The following is a 27,509-nucleotide window of genomic DNA, read 5'->3' as shown; positions in this document are numbered from 1 at the left end:
GTGATAATAAATTTAATTATTGTGTTATCTACCTTTGATCTTCCCTGCATGTGCCTTCCTCCATTCAGTTGGATCCAAGCGTCCCATCTTCTTCTGTATAGGGTTAGAGTATTCCACTGGTTGAGAAGCACTGGACCATCTGACCTCACGACGCCAGGACCAGACCCACAGTCGAATCTATGAAAAATACACAATTTAGTGATTAGTGTTTTTTTTAAAGGTTTTAAAATATGGTTTAGGTGTAAGGGGTAGTGAAGAAATAAGAGAATATGACCATGATATAGAAAACAGGTGATAAAAAATGAAATTTAAATGATCTTTATGCAAAGAAAGAAGAAAAAACGTCAACATAGGACAGACACCTTTTTATTCTTTAATATCTTATTTAGATTTAGTGTGAACTGTATTGCATCGAAACACGTGTCACAATAGATTTTCAAGAAACAGTGGTATATACAAAATGAATTTTAAATTAAATATGGACTGATTTTACCACAAAGTGACTACCAAATTAATTAATGAACGAAAGAAGAAGCTGATAAAGATGAAAAATTATTTTACAGTAAAAAAGTTAAGAGAAAAAAAAAAATAAAAGTATAAAAACGAAAAAAATAAGTTTAAAACAAAAAATGGCTAAATGTGCTGATTTAAAAAAAAGTAAAAGAATTGAATGAAATAAAAGCATAGTTTTGTGTTGTTGCTGGCTGTCTTTTTTTGTGCCATCCTTTACAATTGTTTCAGTAAATTTTAATTATTTTTTAAAATAAACAGAAGTTACAAGTGTCATTTCTGAAAAACAATTAATATTTCCTTCCAAATACGTCTCAAGTTGTCTGGCATTTCTCGAAAATTAAATTTGTTCGCCGTAAGGCGGCAGTTAACATTTACGATGAAAATCACTGGGGTGACCAACAAACAATGAATTATTAAAAATAAAACGTAATAATTAAAAAATATTTAGACACTTATTTGTTTAACTAAAGCTGTTTGTAACGACTAATGGTACTGGAACACTTATGATGAGGAAGACGGAAACGCGCAATGAAAGTCAATCATTTATTTTCCTTACGATTATTACTGTTACGTACAACAGATGGCGCTGCTATTTCGATCAAGGAAGCAATTTTTTCACGTAGCAAGACTAAAGTGGCAATGGGCAAGACATGTTGCAAAACAAAACACCACAAGATGGACCCCTAAATTTTAAGATGGAGACCTTGGGAGAGTAATAGAGACGTCGGAAGACCTCAAAAAAGATAGTCCGACGACGTGTAAGCAGTAACCAACCAAAAAATGTAAGGATGCGGATACAATACACGGATGCAAAGTGGAGTACAATAATCACTCATTTGATAAAAAATAAAGGTCTAAATATACTACACACATGCAATAGAGGACTAAAATTAGATTACATAAAAATATTAGAAATTAAAAAGGCAATTAATAATAATTTACAACTAATAAATACACAAGTAAATGATTTTTCTAAAAGTAACTGTCAAAAAGTAGACTGCCAATCAACACAAAAAAATAAAGCCACTTGAGATCTACCCAAGCTTCTTTGCCTAACCGTCAAAATATTTTGAAAATTGTTAAGTAGATAGTGTTTTAGTATTAATCAGTCTTAATAAAGAAGGGGTTAGCTTCGAAACCGGTATACATTATCCTTAAGCTATAATAAAATATTTATAGTAATTTTAAAACAAAGTTACATTTTTATTATAAAGAAAATACTATTTTCTTTAACTTTGTCATAGAGAAAAATACCTGTCATAAGTATATAAAAATGCGGTAGGTATTGTTAAAATTTAAAAAAAAAACAGTGAATAGCTTTAGGGAATTTATGATTTTGAGAAAATTAACCTTTGGATTTTTAGTTATTAAGATGAATATAACATCTAAATCTCTACAAAACTATTTGTTTTGTACTTTTCTGTTTAAGTTGTTAAAAAATGGCCTTATTTTTTTGGGTGGTATATTTTTCATCACAAATAAGAAAGAAAAAACTCGCCATATTGTTTCTAGAAATTGCCTTATAGTGTCTTGATCTTCGTTGGAATAAAAACGTTTGAAACGAATTACGTTGGTCTTTTGTTAGTAAAGCAATAAAAAAACGTAATTACCATACTCAAAAGAAAACTCAATACACTTTGGAGAGAATTATGAAAACAGTACGAAAATATCGAAAATTGAATAGAGAAAAGAATTATGAAAATTCTAATAATATTTCAACGTTCTAAAAAGTCACTGAGGTAGATTTATATAGAAATCCAGCCATTTACGGACTTGTGACTCGTCATTGGCTGGTTTAAAGTGAAGATCACTTTACGACATTGACCATTAATTTTTTTTCTTAATTTGTTTTAAATTACCTAACGTCCAAGTGACTCTGTAATCAAGCTACGGCTTATGCAACACCGCTTATCATGACCCTACTCAGGCTTCAACCTTTTAAATTTTACAGCCTATGCCTACTCGTGAGTGGATTTACTCTTTATGTTTAAAGTTACTACAATTTCTTGTAATTTATGCGTGAAAATTCTAGGCAAAACACTCGTCTTTCTTCTCTTCGAACCTTAACAATATGTTGGTTTGATTGTTCAATACACAAAGGAAAGGTGATAAACCCTGCGCTTCAAGTTCCAGTCTTTGTTACCCACATTGGAGTGACAAAAAATCTACCAAAGTAAAAATGAGAATGTTAGTTTTTTTTCTAAATTTGATGTCTCCTAAATTCATTAAACGATTTCTATGAAGTTTTTAAACAACGTTGCATTTTAATATTCTCGTGTTTTTATTCACAAATATTTTTACCTGGAATAAACAAAAATATGCTAACTAACTAACTAACTAACCATCTTATAAAAGTAGACAGAAAGAATAGAACGTCACTCAGAAAAGAATAGAAACAATCTTCGCCTCTTTTACGTCATCTCTTCATACATACACGCCGATTATTCCAACTCCTGACGTGTCCACTTTGAAGGATTTTAAATACTTGAGCATGGCAAGTTTTCCTAGGTCTTCTTCTACTTACACTACCAACCAGATTCACCTCACAAATTCCTTTTACTACCCTTTCTTCACTCATTCGATTCACTTGCCTAAACCATCTAAACATACCTTTTTAAAGTAAAAAATAGTTTTTTGTTAAAAGCGGCTATATATACAACCTATGTGTTAAATGTAACAGCAACACATGAGATACTTAACATTGCTCATGGTGGACAGCTTGCTTCTTAACAAATACAATTATCATTTTTACTATTGACGATTGCTTTATTGTTACATAAATTGAGTCATACATTTATTGTCTTGTGGAACGACATGTTGATTATTAAAAAATAAACAGTTCCACCTACTTTAAAAAACATCTGTATTTTTCGAAACCAGTCCTCTAAAATAAAATTCAATTAGTAGTCTAATCTTCTTCTTCTAACCCTTATCCGCACCCAATGGTGCATAGGGCACTGCATCTTATTGATGCAGTGCTATCGTGAGCGTTAACATATGAAGGCAAGGTGATCACTCAAGCGCTTCAGGGACCAGTCCAGGGTAAAATTAAGTAAATGTCAGGATGTAAAATCACTAATATTTATTTCATCCTGTTTTGAATATTGAAAGCATTAACTTTGTGGATCATCTTGATATATTATTTCGAGAAATAAAATTACTTTGTGTTCTGATCCACTCACATTTTTATTTAACCAACTAGTTTCGGCAACAACCTGTTGCCCTTCTGTGAGGGCAACAGGTTGTTGCCGAAACTAGTTGGTTAAATAAAAATGTGAGTGGATCAGAACACAAAGTATTTTTATTTCTCGAAATAATTTATTTCATCCCCCTGGGAATCGAACCCGAGACACGCGAACAACTAACGCTAATACAAGTGTATAAATTCAAATACTAAATTTTTCGGATACATTGTGAAATGATCATATGGATATTAGAAATGTGTGCTTTCTTCTTCCTTTCTTTTTCATTTAACAAGCCACAACAACGCGTAGCCATAGCTATTTATACGTACATGAGTGTTCATTACTCTCTTTTGTAAATTCTCACACCTGAATTTCTATTCCGCTGTTTCACTGAAATAGAAGTGATTTTGCGCCCTTAGTGCTTTTGGCGTCCAACGGAAGCCGTAATTAAAGCTGCGAAGTGAGCGTCGGCGTCGGCGTCGGCGGCGTCTCGCTTTCAAGCCGTCAGTCGCGTATACTTAACGCTAAAACCGCGTCGGATTAATATTCGCGGTGAATCTAATACCGCGACATTCAATTTCCACGTATATATTACACGGCTGAATAAATTTTCTTTTGTAGAATTTAAATGCTTTCTTCGTACCTAGTTATTAATGGAATTTAAATTGTTTTTGAGAAATATTTTGTTTCAGAGAAAAATTCTAGACATAATGTTCATTTATGCATAATATATGAATGTTTCATTTTTACATTATATGTTAATGTTATTACATTAACGTTGTCCTGCCTAAACAGACCTCAAAGATTATTTACTGTTCTTTATTAGAATCCATATTAAGATATGGAATTAAGTCTTGGGGCCTTTCCAAGAAAACAAATTTAATGATGGTTTAAAATTTGCAATATTACATAGTCAAAAAATTTGTTCCCAGTCATATATATATATATATATATAGTCAAAGGGACAATCCAATCTTGATGTATAAAACAATGATTAAAGAAAACACTTGTTTTTTACCACTTGAGTTTTATTATAGACTACATGTTTCAGAAGTTAAACTTCCATCATTCAGGACTGTATAATAATTAAAAAATAAAATATAAAATTGTTCTATAAATAAGGAGAGGGGAAAGTAAGGGGAAGGGGTTAGTCAAGGGCGGAGTTTGAAAACAAAGGAAAAATGGAAAGCAAAGGTGAAGAATTTTGAAACAATATATTATTTGATAAATTAGTATAACAATTTAGGTTTTTTTGGATTTCTAAATTTTCAAGATAATTCATAATTTGGCCTTTATATGGAACAAGGTGTAATAATTTTAATTTTTGAGAGTAAAATGAGTGATTAGTTTATTTGATAAATAAACATTTAAAATTACTGCCGGTACGTGGAATATTGTGGATGAGTATCTTCGTTGAACAACAAACTAGACAAAAATACGAAATATTCTAGCACACAACCATGATACACGATTTACACACAACGAAGGTTTGATGGTCCCAAGAATTAACAGTAAATATGGAAGTCGAATACTGCAATATATCGTTTCGAATATTTTTAATTTGTTGCCGATGGATGTTAGAGGTCTAAATAAAATATGGAACAAAGGCAAAATAAAGGAATGGGTAAATGATCAAGAGTTAATTTTATGAGAAATGTAAAATGTTTATATTCTTAATTTTTCTCTCTCGTTTGTGTATATATAAGGTTAAAATAGTTAAAAACAGTAAAAAATGTATTCAAAAAGACCTTCACCGACAAGACACACAATGTGGCTTGGTGGGTCTCTACAAAAAATATTTTTTAAATGTATTTGTTCTTTAAATAAATGTATACAATTTATATAAATATGACAATAATAAAAAAAGTCGACCTAGTATCAAGTAACTAAGTACAAGTCATTAGTGACCAAACATCAAAGGGATATCTAGTTCGCTTAGCCAGAACAAGGAAGATGTTTATATTCCCCTAACGTCGTAGCGAGCTTTCGAATGGTAGAACTCTCTCTACATTTTCCATATTAAACCCCGTGGTTTTAGCAATGTACTCGTTGTTTGTTGAGAGGCTTCATTTGTTGACTGATGCTAAGTAATACACATTACACACACATGTAGGTACTGTTACCGCTTGCTTAGCTCATTGTATTATTATTTTAGGGACTGCGTAACTTAACTAATCTTAATTTAACCTTTCAATGAAAGCCATAGAGACAAACTAAACTAAAGTATAAAAATCATCTAGTGCACGACTGTGATGCCCATTTCACAGACCAACAAGGATTGATGGTTCTAAGAGCAAACGATAAATTTAAAAGTAAAATAACTGGTCAAATTATAAGTTACATAGAAAAAAAATTAAATCATGTTTTCAGCCGGGTTTCAAGTATGTGAATTAAATACAAGATTTGGACCTTACATACAAATGGAAAGAGTCTTTGCTAAAGAAATGCCCGTTTCACCAACCAACAAGGATTGATGGTTCTAAGAGCCAACGATAAATTTAGGAGTAAAATAACTGGTAAAATTATAAGTTACATAGAAAAAAATTAAAATCATGTTTTCAGCCGGGTTTCAAGTATGTGAATTAAATACAAGATTCGGACCTTACATGCAAATAGAAAGAGTCTTTGCTAAAGAAAAGTTAATTTTTTCCAACATTGATGGCGGTAATGAACTCACATGTACTGTGTCATGAGTTTGATCAATATATCTAGGAGTTGAATTTAGTAATGTGGTTGTCAATCATGGGTAGAATTGGTGAATGTTACACGTGTGTAAAGTGATTACTTAACCAAGCCAATAACGGTCGTAAGCCGTGTAAATTCCCAGACTTCCACGTTCTTCTTCATTCGCGTAACATTCACCAATTCTACCCATTATTGTCAATTACACCACTCAAATTCTTGGAAATTCTATATATGTGAACCAATTTCGATACGCTGTTCTTGAATTACTAGAATTTCACTAGAGACATCTATTGGTCAAATAAAAATAAGCTTTTTATTGGGCAATAACTCCTTAATTAGTTTGTTAGGTCCGAATCCATCTTTTTATTCTTCATCATATTTGATGAGATGTCAAAATAACTCCTATAGCTGGAAATAATAAGCTGGAGTATTTAGACACACTAAAAATTTTGTAAAAATACTATTTGTGTTTAAATTTTGAAGATTTGATTCAGGACAATAAACCAACTAAAATATAGGTTTATTATACACTAAAATAAATAAATATATATAATTTATGAGTTGTTTGTATAGTTAACCCAGCACACGATCACTCCTTACCATATGATAAATACCTCACGCTTCTCAGACACGAGAACAGAACGTGTTTGCAATAACAATAAGGTCACAATCCCAACAAATTAGATCTGTATTACGTACTACCAGTATAAACGGAGTCATGACCCATTCCATTTTGAATGAAATGGACAATCATAATTCTTGATTTGTAAGTTTCATAGATTATGATAAAACATAATACAGTAACAAGTTATTTTATCATACATATTTATTAAATTATACGAGGATTTATTTTAGACTTCATGTACAGAAAAGATTTAAGTACATTGCCAGGCTTGTTGCTAAAAGGAATATCTTCCAACCAACCAAAAACAGACTAGGTGTATTGGTCAAAACGTTTGATAAACTATTTAGTTGTTTGCAATCAGAGGGCAGATAGTAATTGAACTTTAAAAAAATATATAAATTATAAATTACAATTCAATTATAAATTACAAATTATTAGTACAGTAAACCTTCCTTGAAGTTCTATTTACTATACTTGATAGAGAATTCCTTACCAGTGGCGTCCATAGATAATTCATTAAGGTAAGTTGTAGAGGTAGGTAGTAAGGTAAGCTAGGTACTACAAACTAGGGTAGGCAGTAGAGGTAGGCAGTAAGGTAAACTGGTACTACTTAGTAAGGTGTAGTAGGTACATAATAAATGTTAGAGTGAAAAATCACTTATATTTATTTTAACCCACATGGTAATCGAACAGGGAACCTCCAGCACGGTAGCCAAACGCGTTTACCACTACACTACGGAGGCGGATATTATCACCTTAGACACATCAAATTAATGTTTCATCATATTTCATTTAATATATTAAACCAATTGACAAACTGACATAACTTCAACCGCAATACAAGCAATACTCAACATTCTTCATGGCGGACAGAGTACTTCTTAACAGCTGCTAAAATAGTAAATACCCACGACCAGTGTCGTGCAGAGAGAAATAACTAGGGTACGCAGTAGAGGTAGGTAGTAGGGTAAGCTAGCTACTACTTAGTATGGTAGGGTAGATACTAACTAACCAACTAACTTACCATCACGCCACTTCCCCTCAGGGGTAGGCAGAGAGAATAGAACGCCACACCACTCTGTCTTTGCAAACATTCCTCGCCTCTTCCACGTTCATGCATCTCCTCATACACACCCGCCAATTGTTTCGACTCCTAACCTGACCGCTTTCAAGTATTTGGCATACCTGATCGTGTCAAATTTTTCTCGGTCTTCCTCTGCTCCTTTTTCCAATTACATTCACTTCATAAATTTGTTTTATCGTTCTTTCCTCACTCATTCGTTCTACATGTCCAAACCATCTCAACACACCTTTCTTAATTTCATCGATAATGCTTGTCTCAGCTTTGCATTCCTTCCTTATTTCACTATTCGAACATCTATCATACATCGATTAGGGTAGATACTGATTGCGTTTTTTCATGTCACGCGGGTATGTTAGGATAGACATGTTTTTCTGTCCATATGGAATGCACGCCCCTGCTGCTAACCACTGTCAATAGATGAAAAGCTACATACTTTGGCCATATATATGGCGGAAAAAATATGCCCTTCTACAGCTTTTAGTAGAGGAAAAGGCAGACGAGGCTTAAGGCGTAAAAGAACATCAGGGCCCAAAAATGTAAACGGTAAAACAGAATGAGGTGATTTACAAAAGTCTACTTAATCGCAGGACATGTATGACTAGATACTAAGATGTGAAGGAAGCGTATTTCAAGAAGTGTATTTCAAGATAGATGAGTATGGCATCCTCTCTGCTTACCCCTGAAGAGAAAGTAGTAATAGTATTATAGTAGTAGTAAGTGTCGGGTTTTGGTCACATAGTTAGTGTCGCGGACTTTTAGTCAGAGTTTCTCGGTTTGAACCCACTCTCCCACAATATAATATATATTTCTAATAATGGGCCGCTAAGGCTCACAGAAATAGTATGAAATTGAAATATTTGTGTAAATAATAAAAAAAAACAAATATTTATCTTTTTTAAAGTAAGAATATTGGTATTTATCATTTTTTTATAAATTTTTATTTATCATTATTTTATTTATCATCATCTAGTTAGGATACTCCTTTACAAATTTTATTCCTTTGATCAGTAAATCCCTAAGAAATCTAATGATTTATCATAAAATAATATTCCGTAAATACATTCTGTGAATTATCCATTGGACGTATTTTTGAAAAGGCGGATAAAATATAATCTAATTTATTCCGAGTGCTGGAGACAAAATAAAATGTGATTGAAATTCTTAACAATGGATTGATGCCTTGGGGGAACAAAACGTAATCTCTTTGTTTATTTTTATGCTAAAAATATTTTTTTTATGCTAAATATATTAAAACGCTTTTATTTTTATTTTTTATTTCTATTCTCAACGCGTTATTTAATCAGTTTGAAAAAACAAGTAGAAAAATTGTATGAAAAATAATTCCTATCATTGGAGATAATCCAGATTTGTGAAAAAGTATTTGGTCATTCTTAAAATGTTTTGTATTCAATTTTAGCAATTCGAGCATATCGCTCACTCCTTTTAAGAACGTCATAAATCAAAAAACTTGATTTTTCAGGAGAACGTTTTTAAAGATTAAAAATATAATACAATGTTTTAAAAATATATGTCAAGCCACTTTTTGAACTTTTTACTGTGCTACAGATCTTTTTTGGTAAAACCTGAAGGTTTTTTCGGCATTTGAAAAAATATTTAGTTTATTTAAAAAATAAAAAATTCTTCAAAAAGCAAAAACAACACTTTCTGCTCTGTAGCAGGTAAGTATTAAGTCAAAAATATGCCGCTTTTGCTGGGATATAGTACATTTTCTGGGCATTCCGACAACATGCACAACTGAAAATTGACGATTTTTGATTTTTGACGTTGTTGAAGGGAGTGAGCGATAGAGGGATGAATCCTTGAAAGATAGTTTAAGTGTTAAAAAAAGACAGTACAAAACTAATAACGTTGATGTATGGGGTCAACTTTGTTTCAGCTTTGTATTTGATTTTCTTACACGATAAATCAGCTTAGACCCGCCCTTTGCCTTTGATATTTTCTCATCAAGAAGGGTTGGTCGGCGCAGGGATAATGTCCCCTTCCCCCTAACTGATATTAAGTAAAGAACTGCTGCCAAAACAGATTGCCACAATCTGCTTCTTGTACAGAAGTGTCAAGATTTATCTTCTCCGTTCTCCTTTGCGTTCTTTCTTCCCCTGCACCCTGTTCTCTACGCCTCTGAGCCTCCTGACTTCTAATGAGATCACCCTGGAACCTTCACTGTCGGTTGGTGTCATTTCATTTTGTTTTTTATTTTAAAAAATGTTGAACCATGTTTCATTAAACTCAAATAAAGAAGAAATTGCTCTTACATCATTCGCAAATAAAATTTGTTAAAAAAAACGTTTGGGTATTTTTTTTTATAAAATATTATTATACTCTACTGTTACATCAATCCATTTTCAATTCAAATTTTACTTGTTGAATACCATTATCTCTTAAAATCTATTGTGACACGTATTTCGATGCATTCCGCATCATTTAATCATTCGCATGAATTAAAATAATGTTCGAACACATTTCATTGAACTTAAATAATGCAGACAAAGAAGACATTATTCATACCACAATTATTAATGAAAAATAAGTAAAAAATAATTTTCTTGTTATTTTTATGAATTATTCTTTAAATAAAAAATAAAAATAAACACTTTTATTGATACTTTGAGGTAATATATATCCATTTTTATTTATATTTTACTTGGTTTATTACCACTTTTTCTTAAGATCTATTTCAACACGTGTTTCGATGTATTCTGCATCGATGTATTATGATCACCCGAATGAAGTAAAATAATATAAAAATATTGAAGATCAATAAAACATGACACTACAAATGTTTTAGAACTTATTAAACCCTCATGGTGACAAGGTTCTTATCGAAACCGGTAGGTTAAAGTGTACTAATAATAAAAAAAGTGGTTAATATAAAGTTGTTTAATTTTATGAAGTTCTTAAAATGTGCCACAAAGTATCTGCGAAAAACATTCAAGAAATATTATTTTTATTTTTAATGGCAAGACGATATTATGTGTAATAATATCGATGCCTTAAGAGTCTCATGTGGCTTAGAATATGATATCGGACAAACCCCAAAGAGCGTTTTAAGACAGAAGGTTCTGTTTTTCAAAGGAAAAGGGTGTAGCAATTATTTATATATCATCACGCTTCATTCACGAAAGGGTAGGCAGAGATGACAGGACATATATCATCCAAGGGATATAATCTCACCAGTCTAATACCTATATGATGGCTGCTTTCAAAGGATAGTATATTCGTGTTTTAACCCACACATGTATTTACATAAAATTGAATCTTATAATATATTAAGGGATGCGTATTCACGAAGTAGGTATTCATAGAGGTAGGTTACCTATCCTTAACACGGATGAGGAATAAATTACAGTAGTGATTTTCAGTTTTCGTTCCCTGGTCTCGAATCATGTATGCGCGAATAATTCGGAAAAATCATGGATGCTTTGAAAAATTTCGAAATATGTTTGCTAACATACTGTAACGTAATAATTTTACATTTTTGGCATTTTTTTTCATTTTAAAAGAGCATTGATGCATCGTTATAAACGTAATAATGTTATCTTAATAAATTGTAAACATAGTTAAATATGTCTGGTTGTGGTCCCGTGGTAGTGTGTTATTTAATACTACCCTGGACTGGTACCTGAAACGGAGGGCTGATCACCTTTCCTTCATGTATTCATGATCAAGATAACACTCCGTTTATATGATGCAGTACCCTTTGCAACATTGGGGTGTGGATAAGGGTTTGAATGAAATGAAATGGTAAATGTCGCAGACTCTTAAGTCAGAGTTTCTTGGTTCGAACCCACTCTACCGCAATTTGATGCCTATTTCTAATAATGAGCCGCTTAGGCTCACAGAAATAGTATGAAATTGAAGTGTTTGTGTAAATAATAAAAACACAAATATTTCTCTTTTTTAATAAAATTTAAAATAAAAATAAAAATTAATTCAATTCAATTCATAATATGAAATAAGAAAAGTAAAAGTAATGTTTTATGTCCCACACGCTTTGATTTTCTCATAAGTAAACTTCCAGAAAAACTTCGGTTAAAAGTGGGTTAACAGCTTTAGAAAAACCTAAATAAGTATGTAAGAAGATGAATAAATGAAATGAATAAATGAAAGAATAAATGATAATGATACGAATATTGTTTTTTATTCATAAATATAAACAAATAAAAAAATGATAATAAAAATACATTAAACGAATGATAAGTATAGTTGTAGAGTAAAAATAACGAAATAAAATTTAGAAAAAAAATAATTAAAACATTTTTGAGAACTTGTATTTCACTTTACGGATGATGTATATTATTTTATAAGCGTCAACATTTTTTTCAAATATTTGTGGTAAAGGCACTTAGTAAAAAAAAGAAAACCCATCATAGTGTCAAAAGACACACTAAATTAATTCTGATGTCATTTTTCTAGCCTCGGGGTGAGTATGCTGAAATTGGAGATATCCGAAAAATATCACTACAAGGGATATTTCTGTTTCACAAAGGTTGTCAAAGGGGTCATTTTCCTTTGTAAATATTATTATATTTCTTTATATAAGTAACTTTAAATGTAGTAAAAAAAATCGTGTAAAAAAATACTACAATGATATATTCCTTTGTAAACGTTTTGATTTGAAAGGATTAAATGTTTCATATGTTATATTTCTGTTGTTTTATTCTTCTTGTGTATTATATTAATAATTAATATACTATAATAATTTTACTTGGTAAATACCACTTTTTCAAATAATCTATTGTGACACGTGTTTTGATGTATTTCGCACCAAATTCAAATATCGTATATGAAGCTAGGTAAAATATTAAGATAATTTTAAAATTATTGATTATGTTGGACACTGGATAATTTACCCTACGGTCACATGTCAATTTAAAAGGTGTCTCAACTTGATATTAAACAAATTTGGCTATTCACCTGTCGATTAAATTAAATGTAATTTTCGAAACTAGTAGTGTGTAATTAAAATAAAACGGTGGTATCAATGAGTGGTATTATCCAAGCGTTTATTGTTTTAAATATTTGATATAAAACATGTATCGTTCTTCCCTTTTTGATGAAAGAATATAGAAATCTGAGCATCCCAGGGCTTACGACCTGGCGTTTCGCTAGCTTTAGCGATCACTTTATACACTTGTGTTATTTTCACCATTCTGCACATTATTGAAAATCCATATTTTTTATATTTTTTCTATCTATTTATTGAACGGCTAATGCCTTTGACAGTATACATATATACAGTATCTTATATAAAATACACTAATGAATACACTACTAGAGATACAAAAATCTTAAACAAATGAAAACAGTAAAATAACAAATAGTAAGCACTGGTAAATACATGTCTCTTTCACACACTATCAGCGAGCAGCGAGAGAGAGTGAAACACGACGTTTAAATGTATCCACTATAACATGGAGAAGAAATGCTGCATTAATTCTTGAAACTTGTATACCAGTATGTCCAATGGTGTTAGATCCTTCCGTATACCGGTAAGTTTTTCGATACATTCGTGAAGTATGGCCGATTGTTACGCCATCAGTTGAGAGATTGCGGAAGTATTTATCTTATCTTATACTCACATTAGTTCCACAAAGCCTCGGTGCAGCGCGATGGCCAGATAGTCCCCAGCCATGTCGGCCCTCTCTCCCGTGACGAGCAGCAGGCCATCTCTGGACGTGGGCCGGAAGTGAATGCGCAACCGGACGCGCTTGTAGGCGCCGCGCAAGGCCGGAAGTGCCAGCCAACCCCCGCCGCTGAAGCGAGGTATCGACACCACAGGAGCAACTAGAAAAAAAAATATTGTTTACAAGTTGACTGCCAACTACTAGATAACTCTTAGATTGCGTTCGTTTGCTAGGACGCCGACTACGAGTTATCTCGGACTGTGTTTATTTGCCATATTCCTGCAGCTCCGATAATATTCCTAGTATATCAGTGCTAATATGGATAGATGGCGCATAGGAAGAGAACAAAAAATCAATGCTGGCTTACATGAACAGAAAATTGATAAATAAATTAAGGGAAAATATATTTAAAAAATTGAAAATCAATAATTAAATAACATATTTATTTGATTAGCTTTTTAGATCGGAGTTCTGAAAATTGCCGTGACACTTAACGTAGTAATTTCAACCCTGCAGTATACAACATACGTACTCGTATATTGTTAATGAAAACACTTGTTATTCTACAACATTTTGAGTATGTCGAAATAATTGTTCACAAATCTGGATCATATCCATTTAGGAGTTATTTTTTACATTATTTTTGAGATCTCAGCATAGATAAAGAAAGATATGGAAGTCTGGGAATTAACAGGGCTTACGACAATCATAGGATGGTTTAAGTTATCACTTTACACACGTGTAACATTTACCAATTCTACCGATGATTGACAACCACACACTACTCAAATTCTTGACAAATATATTCAAATTTACTACTTGGTGAAAGACAAGTGAAGTTCCTGGCGAATGGACTTGTTGGTGCGTCTAGCTGTCCATGGGATTCGGAGCATGTGCATCTAATTCCAAATGGTTTTCCACATTTCGAAAGCGTCAATTTTTCTAAATTTTTCGTATTCAGTCAACTTTCATCTTTTTCCAAGCCATTTTCTCCATGTTTCACTTCCATATATTATATTATTTTTTTGACATCTGAACTAAAGAAGAATATGGAAGTTTGGGCATTTACGGGGCTTACGACCATAAGCTGGTGATTACTTTACACACGTATAACATTCACCAATTCTACTAGATTAATTTCATATTTTCATAAGCCCCGTAAGTGCCCAGACTTCCACATTCTTCTTCATCTATATTGAGATGTCAAAAAAATTAAATGAAAAATAACTCGTGTACTTGGAGATAATTCAGATCTGTAAACAAGTATGAAGACACACTCAAAATGTTGTAAATATGATAAAACTCCATTCTTCATATCACATTTTCATGTTAGCATTTAGTATTTGGACACATTCAAAATTTTGTCCATACATTATTGTGGTTTCGAATTCACCTGCATTTTTCGAGGCAATTTATAACAAAATGTGGCTCTTAATATAAACTACCCACTGTTCGATTTTGGGACAGTTCGCTTAATGAAGTGGAGCGAACCATCTGGACCAATCATTTAACACCAGTCCACGGCGCCTTGCTAGTACCTTCAGGGTAATCAATTTCACTCAGTCTACAGTTAAGTTGACAGGGTATGGGGGTGTTTGCGGGGAGGAGACATTTTGATTGAGCGTCAAAATTCTGACTAATCATAAAAGACAGACATAATTGATGGCAGAATCTGCTCTTAAAACGTATATTAAACGACTGATTTACTAATTTATTCAATTTCGGCGAAACACACTGGTATTTTTTTATTCATACAAAAAATACAATTATTTTATTTAATATTTTTGTTCGGGAATTGTACAACTTTACATTTAAAAAAGTATATAATAAAAAAAGTAACATTAACAATAATAAACATTACATTATATTAACAAAAATAATTACATTCATAAAAATAAAGCCAATTAAACAATTCCACATGTATGTTATAATAACTATTAAAACATTTAGAGAAATAAGAAAAATAAAGAGTGGGAGTGTGTGTATGAGGAACGGAGTAAAAGGGTAAATTTTGTCAACTGTGGAGGTCATCAAAACGTTACATTTCCATTATAAATGATTTTAAGTAATCCGGAATTCTAGCTTAAAAAATTGTTATTTTTTGGTACGATAACATGATCTCATATTGGCTTAACACAGGATTGGTCACATTTTGTCGCAACTTTAATTATGATTTCGATAGAATACAGTAAAGAGAACAGATTTGCATTTAAAGGATTTTTATATTATTTTTTGACATCTCATCAAAGATGAAGAAGAATATGGAAGTCTGGGCATTTACGGGGCTGACGACCGTCATCGGCTGGTTTAAGTGATCACTTTACACACGTGTAACATTCACCAATTCTACCCATTATTGACAACCACACTACTCAAATTCTCGGAAGTTCTTTTATATATGAAACAATTTAGAAACCTTATTCTTGAATCACTAGAACTTCACTAGAGACATCTTTTGGTGAGATGTAAAGAAGCTTTTTACTAAGCAGAAACTCTTATATTAGTATGTGAGGTCCAAATCCTGGATTGTAAAGTGATCACTTAAACCAGCCGATGACGGTCGTCAGCCCCGTAAATGCCCAGACTTCCATATTCTTCTTCATCTTTGATGAGATGTCAAAAAATAATATGAAAATAACTCCTGTAATTGGAGATAATCCAGATTTTGTGAACAAGTATTTGGACACACTCAAAATGTTGTAAAGGATTTTTTGTGCAATATTGGAAATGTTTTGGTGAGGACCTCTACAACTAATTAACTAACTCATGATCACGCTTGATTATCGAGTAAGGAAATAATGTGGCCTTCATAAATTTTCCATGAAAAATTTTTCATGATGATTATCAAAAACGTATTTAAAAAAAAATAATAATAAAATACACCGGTTAAAAATACATACAATTTATGTTTTGCACTGACATTTCTTGGTGGAACTGTATTTTATAGAATAAAATAATAGCCATATAGTTTTTTCCACATTAATTATATTTGACCAGCAACCGGGTTTCGTCGTAACCGACATCATCAGACTGGTGATATCGGCTACGATGAAATAAATTTAATGTGGAAAACATCTCCAAACCCTCATCCGCACCCCAATAGTGCATAGGGCACTGCATCGTATAAACGCAGTGTTATATTGATCGTTAACACATGAAGGAAAGGTGATCAGCCCTCCGCTTCAGGTACTAGAGCAGGGTAATATTGAACAAATATTAGAGAGAAAAAAATACTTATATTTATTTGAACCCCCATGGAAATCGAACCCGGGACCTCCAGAACAGTGACCGAACGACCACGGAGGCGGACAAATACATACACGCCAATTATTGAGACACCTGACCTAACCATTTTCAAGTATTTGAAATACTTTATGTTCTTAAATTACCTATATTTAATGATTTTCAATTCGATTCAATTTAATTTATTTATTTCAATTAATATATACATTACAAACTATACAAATTTTTATATCGTATACATTAAAATTAAAAATACGCAAGAACTATTGCTAAAGGTGTAGAAAAATCCCGTTTCGGAAAACTCCTTCAGACACATGGAGCAGATCAATATCCAATGAGATATTATTCAACATAGCGGTAGCTCTTCTTACAGGCATAACCATCGGCAGGTTGGTCCTGTGTATATGTGAAATAATCTATGTCGACGCTCTCTTAGGTAACTATCAGGAACGTACAGACCAATGTTCCGAATAATTTCAGGATTATCGATCATACCGCACAACAATCGATAAAAATGCGTATTTTAAACTAGAATTTAAGAAAGTGTTTTATAGATGGTAATTTTGAAATGACGATATTTGGGATGATGTGATAACATTATATTATGGTTCGATCGGTCCATTTGTATGCAGGCAACAAAGGTTAAGATAGGGTCATAACTGATAAAATCATCCATTGAAAATAAAAATGAATGTCTCGTTACTATGGGCCAGGTAAAAGTTCAAATGTGGTGTATAAAAACTGATAGTATCAAAATTATTATTTCTTCATGAAATCTGCAGTACGGTAGAAATAATTTTATTTGATAATTCATTTAAATTTATTATATACAGTTCTTGTAATAATGTGCTGGGATTTCCTGTTTCATTAATTGATTCGGCATTCACTTTGTGGTAATAACTATAGCTTTTTTATTTAAAACTAACTAACCATCATCCCGCTTCCCGCAGGGGTGGGCAGAGAGAATAGAACATTCTTCACATTCTTCACATCTTCCACTTCATGCATCTCCTCATACATACCCGCCGATTGTTTCGACTCCAAACCTGACATACTTGATCGTGCCAAATTTTTCTCGGTCTTCCTCTGATCCTTTTTCCAATTACATTCGCCTCATAAATTTGTTTTACCGTTCTTTCCTCACTCGTTAGTTTTTTTGCTAAATTATTGAGTCAATTTTATCTCTTACCACACCGGATAATTAAGAGGCCATCCACGTTTTTATTTCAGGGCCAAATTAAAACCTCTTAAGACTGAGGAGCTATTTAAACAATTAACCACTTTCAAATATCACTCTCTTATTTACCTCATCCCCACAGCTGCCAACCGTATAATTCTACTATATATCACTGGATATATACAAACACGGGTTATATTTCTCCCTCTATTTTCTTGTAACTGTCAGACGCAGAAATAAACACGAGAGATTGTAGTATTGTACATACGCACAATATGTACTTGGTAATGACAAGCCGTAATTTTCAAATAGGAAAGCTTTTAATATCGCTCACTCCTTTCAAGAACGTCATAAATCAAAAAACTTGCTTTTTCAGGAGAACGTTTTTAAAGTTTAAAAATATAATACAGTGTTTTAAAAATAAATATCAAGCCACTTAATGAACTTTTTACTGCGCAACAGATCTTTTAAGGTAAAACCTGAAGGTTTTTTCTGCATTTGAAAAATATTTAGTAAATCTATAAAAAAAATTAAACAATACCTTTTATTCAAAATGCAGCAACAACACTTTCTGCCCTGTAGTGGGTAAATATTAAGTAAAAATATGCCTCTTTTGCTGGGATATAGTACATTTTCTGGGCATTCTAAAAATATGCACAACTGAAAATTGTCAATTTTTGATTTATGACGTTCTTAAAAGGAGTGAGCTATATGTTTTTATGTGCATATTCGTATTTCTCTTCTTTTGGTAGGTACTTATTTACGCTCAGTGGTGCAAAGGACACAACAAATGTTGACTTGATCGTTAAATATGTATATCAAAACAAGGAATTATATTAGTAATTAGCTTAAGATAACAATCCTGGGGTATGAAATAAATATTTGTTTTATTAGTACTGGCATTTCTTGGTGGAACCGCATTTTATAAAATAAAATAATAAAATCGCATTTTCAAACACCATCATTCAAACATGTCATCAGTTTGAAAATACCATGACGAAAGACAAGGCGAAAAGTGATCACAAATTTTATTATTATGTATTTTTAAGAAAAAAATACAATTTAGTACAACCAGAAAATCAGTGTTTAATTTTAACGTTTAATATATATTTTTAAAAAAAAAAACATTATACTATAATTATTAAGTTCAACATTTTTTTTTTTCAATTAAACACTTGTAATAAACCGATTAATGAGTTTTATTTTTTTACACGACTAGTTTCGAAAACAGATTTTTTCACCTACAGGTGAAAATTAAATCTGTAAGTTATTTGTAGATGAAAACATCTGTAAGTTTTCGAAACTATTCGTGTATAAAAATAATACTCATCAGTGTTTAATTTTTTTTAAATAATCCACATGGCATTCCACAAAGTTAATGCTGAATCAATAAATAATATTCTACAAATTAAATGCAAAATCTTTAATTTTATTTATATTCATATAAATATATGTAAATGTTATTAAATAAATCGTATTATTAAAGAATTACCTATTATTGAAACAATGTCCTTTAAAAAATCAGAGTTGTACTAATATGGATTTTTATTCAGTTACACAAACCAAGTCAACATAACTGGATAAATTCGATAAGTTTTACAAATACGTACGAATACGTAAGTCCTAGAACATGTCTAACAAACGCGCAAAGACATTTCGTTAGACGTCTAGCTTAACCGCAAACCACTGACTGCAGATTGAAACTGCATTCATGTTTATTTAAGGCAACCGAGAGTTACATGTAAACGGCCGATGTAAAACATACGTGAAAAGCAAACCAGGGGTGTAGTCCTGCGAGGTTAGATGTCGAGTGGACTTCACAATAGTGAAACGGGGATGAATCGAGACTGGTTGAATAGGGTGGGGCAAAGGTAATAGTGCCTACCCAGCTATTGCAAGACCGGCTAAAGGAATTGGTAGACCCTCTTAGCTTTTTCTGGAAAATATCAATGATCTGCAAAACTCCACATTGTCACTTTGAATGGAAACTGTCCACGACAACTTTTCTCAAACAGTGTGGTTGTTGAATATAAATATAAATATATACATATAGTGAACAAGAAGAAAACATATTTTTTTCAAAATACTAAAAAAACAGAACTTTTATTTTGTATTAAAAACTCGTACTTTAAAAATTAACATTTCACAAACTGTAAAAAATATGTTTAGGAAAAAAGCACACATCACTCCATTTTTTTTAAGTATGCCTACAATGGATTAATAATAAAAAAATGGGGGTAAGAGGTTTTTTTCTAGCAGGCGGAGCCGGTTAAGAGAGCGTCTAGTGTACATGTTTTTTTTAAAGTAATAACCCTTAAAGCTTTTACATTTAGAGACTTGTCTGCATGTAGGATAGTAAGGATAGGGAAGGTATATGTAAAAACACATCTCAAACACCCAGACCAATTGAAAATAAATATTTCTTGGATTTATTTTGCAATTGGCGGGAATCGACCCGGTACGCCAGTTTCGCAGTACTACTACTACTACCATCACGCCGTTTCCCTGCAGAGGATAAAACGCCACACTCTCTGTCCTGACATACACTGTCAGCTTCCTTCACATCCATTTATCTAGTCATACTTGCGCTCCGATTACGCAGACTTGACACCACCAGATTTTCGTTTCTAATTTAGATTTAGGTCATCTGATCATGCCAAGGCTTTTTCACCCTCGTTCCTTTCTCCCACTTACATTCGATATAGTTTTCAAATATGTATATATATATATATATATATATATATATATATATATATATATATATATATATATATATATATATATATAAATATATTTATATATATATATATATTTATATATATATATATATATATATATATATATATATATATATATATATATATATATATATATATATATATATATATATATATATATATATATATATATATATATATATATATATATATATATATATATATGCAATTCAAGAAAATTTGAATTAAAAATAGATAAATATCATCACAAAGTGACTGCCAAATAAATCGATAAAATTACATCCCTCATTTTTCTTTAACGACGATACCTAATGATTTCGTTTTTGGATACCGTCTTGTACGACGGTATCTAAAAACGAAATCGTTGTAAAAATATTTTCATCTTAAATCATTCGATGTTAGTGCAATAAATGAAAAAGACTGGTAATATTTTCTGGTACAATGGTGTTTTTTATCTGGAGGGTTGGATTTCCCCTCTCAAGGAGTGTCTGTAAATGTACCACGTAGGTTCTTTACCACCCTTAGAAGAGGAAGCGACTGGGGGTGGAAAGGGCCTTCAAGTGAGCATCACGATGATCGATATAACATACCCACAGTTGGCTACGAAGGGAAATAAAAGAGAAGAAATTCAACCTATGTCTGACTCTATGCTACATATGTTCGTATGTTTGACATTAATTTTAAAAATATTATCATTAAGGTCGGGTTGTGGTCCCGTGGTTAGTGTCGCGGACTCTTGAGTCAAAGTTTCTCGGCTCGAACCCACTCTGCCCCTCTAATAATGAGCCGCTTAGGCTAGCAGAAAAAAAGTATTGTTTTTTTTAATAAAAATATAAATTTGTGTGTTTTTATTATTCCCTCAAAACCTTCTTTTCATCTCACCAATAGATGTCTCTAGTGAAGTGCGAATGATTCAACAAAAATAACTGGTCAAATTAAAGAAACATAAAAAAATTGTTAAATTTCTCATCATAATATTGAGATTTTCTGTATTCCTACTATTTTTTGCAAAGTTATATACTGTCATAGGTGGGCCATTTGAACATAAATATATGAACCACGAATCATGTCCATTTTCTTTTGAAAAGGTTTCCTCATTCAGAAATTAGTGAAACGTTTCTGTCGTTAGTAGGTTATTTGTAATTTAGACAGTGTTTGGTTACTAACGATTATTTACCTTAATGATACAAACCTTTTAGAGTTTCATGTTCTAGTATCTTTATATGTAGGAATTTCAGTTTACGTGTTTGTATGTAAATATTGACCACATCATTAAAAAGCGGAAGGAAACACGTGTGGCGATTAATTTGTAGAACTCCATTTAAATTTATACATTAATGTTCTTGTAAATTTATAATTTCTTGAATGTTTTCCGCAGATACTTTGTGGCACATTTTATAAACTTTTTAAAATTAAACAACTTTGTTGTAACTGCTTTTTTATTCATACATTTTAACTTACCGGTTTCGACAAGAACCTTGTCATCATCAGGGTTTATTAAATTCTAAAACATTAAAATACTCTCACCAAAATGTGTGTGGAAGTTTTTGGTGGGAGTATTTTAATGTTTAAGAATTTAATGACAAGGCTCTTGTCGAAACCGGTAGGTTAATATGGAATTAATAAAAAGTGGTTAAAACACAGTTGTTTAATTTTATAAAGTTTATACATTAAACGCTAAAATAAAACATAGATTTTTAAAGTCTACCAAATTGTATTTTATTATGAAAAACACATAAAAAAACTATGACAATTGTTACGCCCTGTTATGGAATTTTCAAACTTCAAAGACGAAACGAGTATCACAAAAATTAAATGTGTTTTTAATAAAAAAAACAATTTAGTAGTCTTTAAAAGCAAATACTTATAAAATGAAATATGTCTATTTTTATATTACTTACAAAAAAACTTAAATTTTATACTATTAGCCTAAGCGGCTCATTATTAAAAATACGTTTCAAATTGTAGTACAAAGTGTGGACTTGGACCCAGAAACTCTAAATAATGAGTCTGCGACACTAACCACGGAACCACAACCCGACACGGTTTTGACTCTGATATTTTCAAAAATGTATCATAACTTAGTAACCAGCCGCTTCTCTGAAGGAGTAAGCAGAGAAAATAGAACTCCACACCACTCTTAACATTAGGCGCCTCTTCCACATTCATACATATCCTTGTACATACATACCCGCCGATTATTTCGTCTCCTGCTTTCAAGTATTTGACATACCTGATCGTGCTAAGTTTTCCTCATTCTTCTTTGGCTCCTTTTTCCAACTTCACTCGCCTCACAAATTTGTTTTACCATTCTTTCCTCACTCATTCGTTCTATACTTCCAAACCATCATAATACACCTTTCTTAATTTTATCGATAAATTTTATCTCAGCTTTGCATACTTACCTTGTACCATTCGAACATCTATCATTTTAACCTTATCTCAGCTTTGCATTCTTACCTTGTACCATTCGAACATCTATCATTTTAACCTTATCTCAGATTTGGATTCTTACCTTGTACCATTCGAACATTTATCATTTTAACCTTATCTCAGATTTGCATTCTTACCTTGTACCATTCGAACATTTATCATTTTAACCTTATCTCAGCTTTGCATTCTTACCTTGTACCATTCGAACATCTATCATTTTAACCTTATCTCAGATTTGGATTCTTACCTTGTACCATTCGAACATCTATCATTTTTACCTTATCTCAGATTTGCGTTCTTACTTTGAACCATTCGAACATCTATCGTATTTACATTTAAATATCCATCTTTGCCATCTATGGTTGGATTGCGAAAGCTTTTATCATAGAAAGACACAAATAAAAGGGTATCTGCTAAATAAAAGCTTTCAACTGCAATTTTTTATGAAAACTTCATGTGTAACACATGTGGTTGACAACTCGCATGCATTATTCATCTATTTTAAATTGATCTGGAAATATAACTTTTATGTGGAGCAAATTCAGCATTTTTACTCGAACGTAAATTTGGAAGCACTCAAATTATTGTTATTATTATTATTTTTATATATTTTGGCCAATTTCGTTCCTAAATTAATTATAGACAATTTATTTACAATTCATTTACAACATATATTGTCAATAATTAACTGGTCAAATTATAAGCTTAAATAATAAAAATGAAAATGATATTTTCTGGCGTTTCTCATTATAATCCAGTATTCGGACCTCACATACTGATATAAGAGTTTCTGCTCAATAAAAAACTTCTTTTCATCTCACCAATAGATGTCTCTTGTGAAGTTCTTGTGAATCAAGAAAAATGTTTCTGAATTGGTTAACATATATAGAACTTCCAAGAATTTGAGTAGTGTGGTTGTCAATAATGGGTAGAATTGGTGGATGTTACACGTGTGTAAAGTGATCACTTAAACCAGCCTATGACGGTCGTCAGCCCCGTAAATGCCCAGACTTACATATTCTTCTTCATCTTTGATGTGATGTCAAAAAATAACATGAAAGACAATTTATTTTATCAGTCTGAGGGTTGATTTTGTTAAAGCAGACGGAGAATATCAAGAAATAAGGTATCTAGACATCTTCACGTAATAAAATCTTAAAGCAAATTTCACCTTTCTTTGCACTTGAATGTAGAGAACAGCCTACTAGTGCCTTTTCATCCCTCTAGAGGCCTCTTCAGGAGTTATTGATTCCTGGACAAAAGGCTGAAGCCCTTATACAAACCAGGGCGCAGACATTTCTTTTCATCATCGTCATAAAGTCTTTGAAAATCAATGCAGATTCACCGAAACTTTTTTTAATTTTAGATTATACTATACTCCACCAATCCAAACTTTGTATTATATACTCCATTTTATCCTAGATTTGTCATCATCGTCAAAAAATCTCACAAAATCATTTATTTACTTATTTATTTAAACTTCATGTACAGAAAATAAATAAGTTCATCGGCGGGCTTATTGCTAAAAAACAATATCTTCCAACCAATCAAAAACAGACTAGTGATATTGATCAAAACGTTTGATACCATATATGGCCGTTTGCAATCAGAGGGTAGATAGTACTTGAATATTAAAAAAAAAAACATAAATTACAAATTCAGATGTCGTAGTCATACAGGAGAAAGTGACTAATTACATTTTTTAAAAAAAACGTGATCATTGACTATTTGATATCTTACTAGCTTTATATTGACCTGAAAAATACCCAAAAGGATTTAAAACTTGGAAGCATAATATATTGACTTGTTAAAAATGACTAACTGCATTGATTTTTATTTTCTTGCCAAGCAAAGTTGACTTAAATGGCCCTCCTGAACATTTTACGTTTTGTTAGTTGGTCATTTTCTCCTGTACGACTTCGATATAAAAAAAAACACAAATTACTAAAGATGATAATAAGGATGGCAAAGGAAAAAGGGAGTTTAAGGAAGGAGGTAGAGTGAAAAACTAAGGGAAGAGAATTGATGAACAGTTAGAATTGTAATCATAAATAGTAATGTAAATATATCATCGTTAAAAAAGTCTTCCAAAATCTTCTCTATTTCTTCCACACTTTTTATTTTTAGAATCTATCGTACCTACTCCACCAATTGGAACTCTATATTGTATACTCTACACTTTCCTAGGTATGTCAAATTCTTGAAAGCTGTCAGGTAGGGAGTTGAAATAATCGGCGGATATGTACAAGGAGATGCATGAATGTGAAAGAGGCGAATAATTCTTGAAAACTCAAAGTTCTACGACGTTCTACTCTCTCTGCTTCCTGCAGAATGATGAAGCGATGTGATGTTTGTTAGTTTTAATTAGTAAATACAATTTCATCAATTGATCCGGCAGTCACTTTGTGGTAAAATCTATCCATTTTTAATTAAAGTTTTGCATAGTAAATACCACTATTTCTTAAAATCTACTGTGACACGTGTTTTTATGCATTCTGCGTCATTTTCAAACACCGTATTGTTTGAAAATGATGCGGAATGCATAGAAACACGTGACGGAGTAGATTTTATGAAATAGTGGTATTTACAAAGTAAAACTTTTATTAAAAATAGTAAATACAAGTTGTAGATGGACACGCGTTGTTGGAGCTCAGACTGGTTAAACATAAGAAAAAAAGCTGCATATTCAAAAACAACATTATGCCAAAATTTCAAGGCAATCGGTGTATAACTTTAGGAGATATAAGGATTTTGTAAAAAAAAAATATTTATTGATTTGCCATTTAATTTTGTTAAAAAATATGATTATTTTAATATGAAAATATAAAACACTTGTGTAAGATCACTTTTACGTTTATAAACGTCGAACACGAGAAGTTTCGAAAACTACAGATGTTCTCGGAACTAATTTCGTCTACATTAATAAATTCGAAATTGATCTGATACAAGAACTTTATTTTTAAATTAAAATTAACGTACACCTAGTGTGGTATCGTTAACAAGAGCTTTAGAACATGCTGTGTATGCTGTAAATACTATCTTAACATATAAAGGAAAGAACAGAAAATAATTGCAAACATTCATCTCGTTCCGGTTTCTCAACGACTAAAGCTATAAAACGATTTGTTTGGAGGGAGATAAACATCAATTTACTCTGATTCTGCATCTACAGGGGAATCGAACATGTTCAAGGTGTATTCATTCGTTAAATTTTACAAATGAAGGCGCCACCGTCAGCCATACTTCCAAAATCTATCAAAGAGAACTAGCATGTGAAAGAAAACAAACAACATTTCATGTATATTGATAGATCATTAAGAATTAGTGCGATGTTTAATAATGGGCAGAATGGTGAACATAACATACAGATGTTTAAAAATGGGCAGGATGGTGAACATAACATAAATATCGTAGTCATACAGAAAAAGTGACCAAGTGCATTTTTAACAAAAACGTAATCATTGACTATTTGATATCTTACTAGCTTAGTATTACCCTGAAAAAAATCCAAAAGGATTTTAAACTTGGAAGTTTAATATATTGACTTGTTAAAAATGACTAACTGCATTGATGTTTATTTTCTTGCCAAGCAAAAGAGACTTAAATGGCCCTCCTGAACATTTTACGTTTTATTAGTTAGTCATTTTCTGTTGTCCGCCTCCGTAATGTAATGGTCAGCACGCTAGGCTACCGTTCGAGGTCCCGGGTTCGATTCCCAAGGGGGTCGAATAAATATAAGTGATTTTTTCACTTTAATATTTATTCAATATTACCCTGGACTGGTACCTGAAGCAGAGGGCTGATCACCTTTTCTTCGTGTGTAAACGATCCAGATAACACTGTGTTCATATGAAGAAGTGTCCTATGCACCATTTGGGTGCGGATAAGGGTTTTATTATTATTATTATTATAAATAAATAAAGATAGATCTTTCATCTCAACATATAGTTAACATGTTTGTTTACACCTTAACACGACGACATACATCCTTGGAAAGTGGAACAGGTAGTAGGATTTACCCTAAAAAGATTAAAGGTACAGTAGATTGTATTTTAAATAAATAAATCTCTCCAAATGTGCGGATTGGAGTCGAGGAGATAGGGCAAGTGCGCACTTTGCCATCGACTTTATGGGCTGCGATGGATCAAAGAAATCGTAGGAAAGAGAGAGATTCCAGAGGA

The 27,509-nt window shown here is 31.9% G+C and overlaps 1 protein-coding gene across 1 annotated transcript in view; it reads right to left on the bottom strand.

Annotated features, from left to right (window-relative positions):
- The window catches only part of SP2353 (EGF like, fibronectin type III and laminin G domains protein pikachurin), a 189,563-nt gene that overhangs the window by 91,678 nt on the left and 70,376 nt on the right, over positions 1-27,509 (bottom strand). Inside the window, exons 6-7 of the mRNA XM_088271085.1 lie at positions 13,693-13,897; positions 33-177 (exon numbers count right to left, since the gene is read on the bottom strand). Coding sequence (XP_088127211.1) covers positions 33-177; positions 13,693-13,897 — 350 coding nt within the window. The remainder of the gene's footprint in view (positions 1-32; positions 178-13,692; positions 13,898-27,509) is intronic.

This window comes from Brachycentrus maculatus, unplaced genomic scaffold (assembly GCF_059751285.1).
Source record: "Brachycentrus maculatus isolate JH-2025_06_01 unplaced genomic scaffold, ASM5975128v1 h1tg000419l, whole genome shotgun sequence".
Lineage (NCBI taxonomy): Eukaryota > Metazoa > Arthropoda > Insecta > Trichoptera > Brachycentridae > Brachycentrus > Brachycentrus maculatus.
Note: the sequence above shows the minus strand (reverse complement) of the source record. Positions and strands in the feature narration are given on the sequence as shown.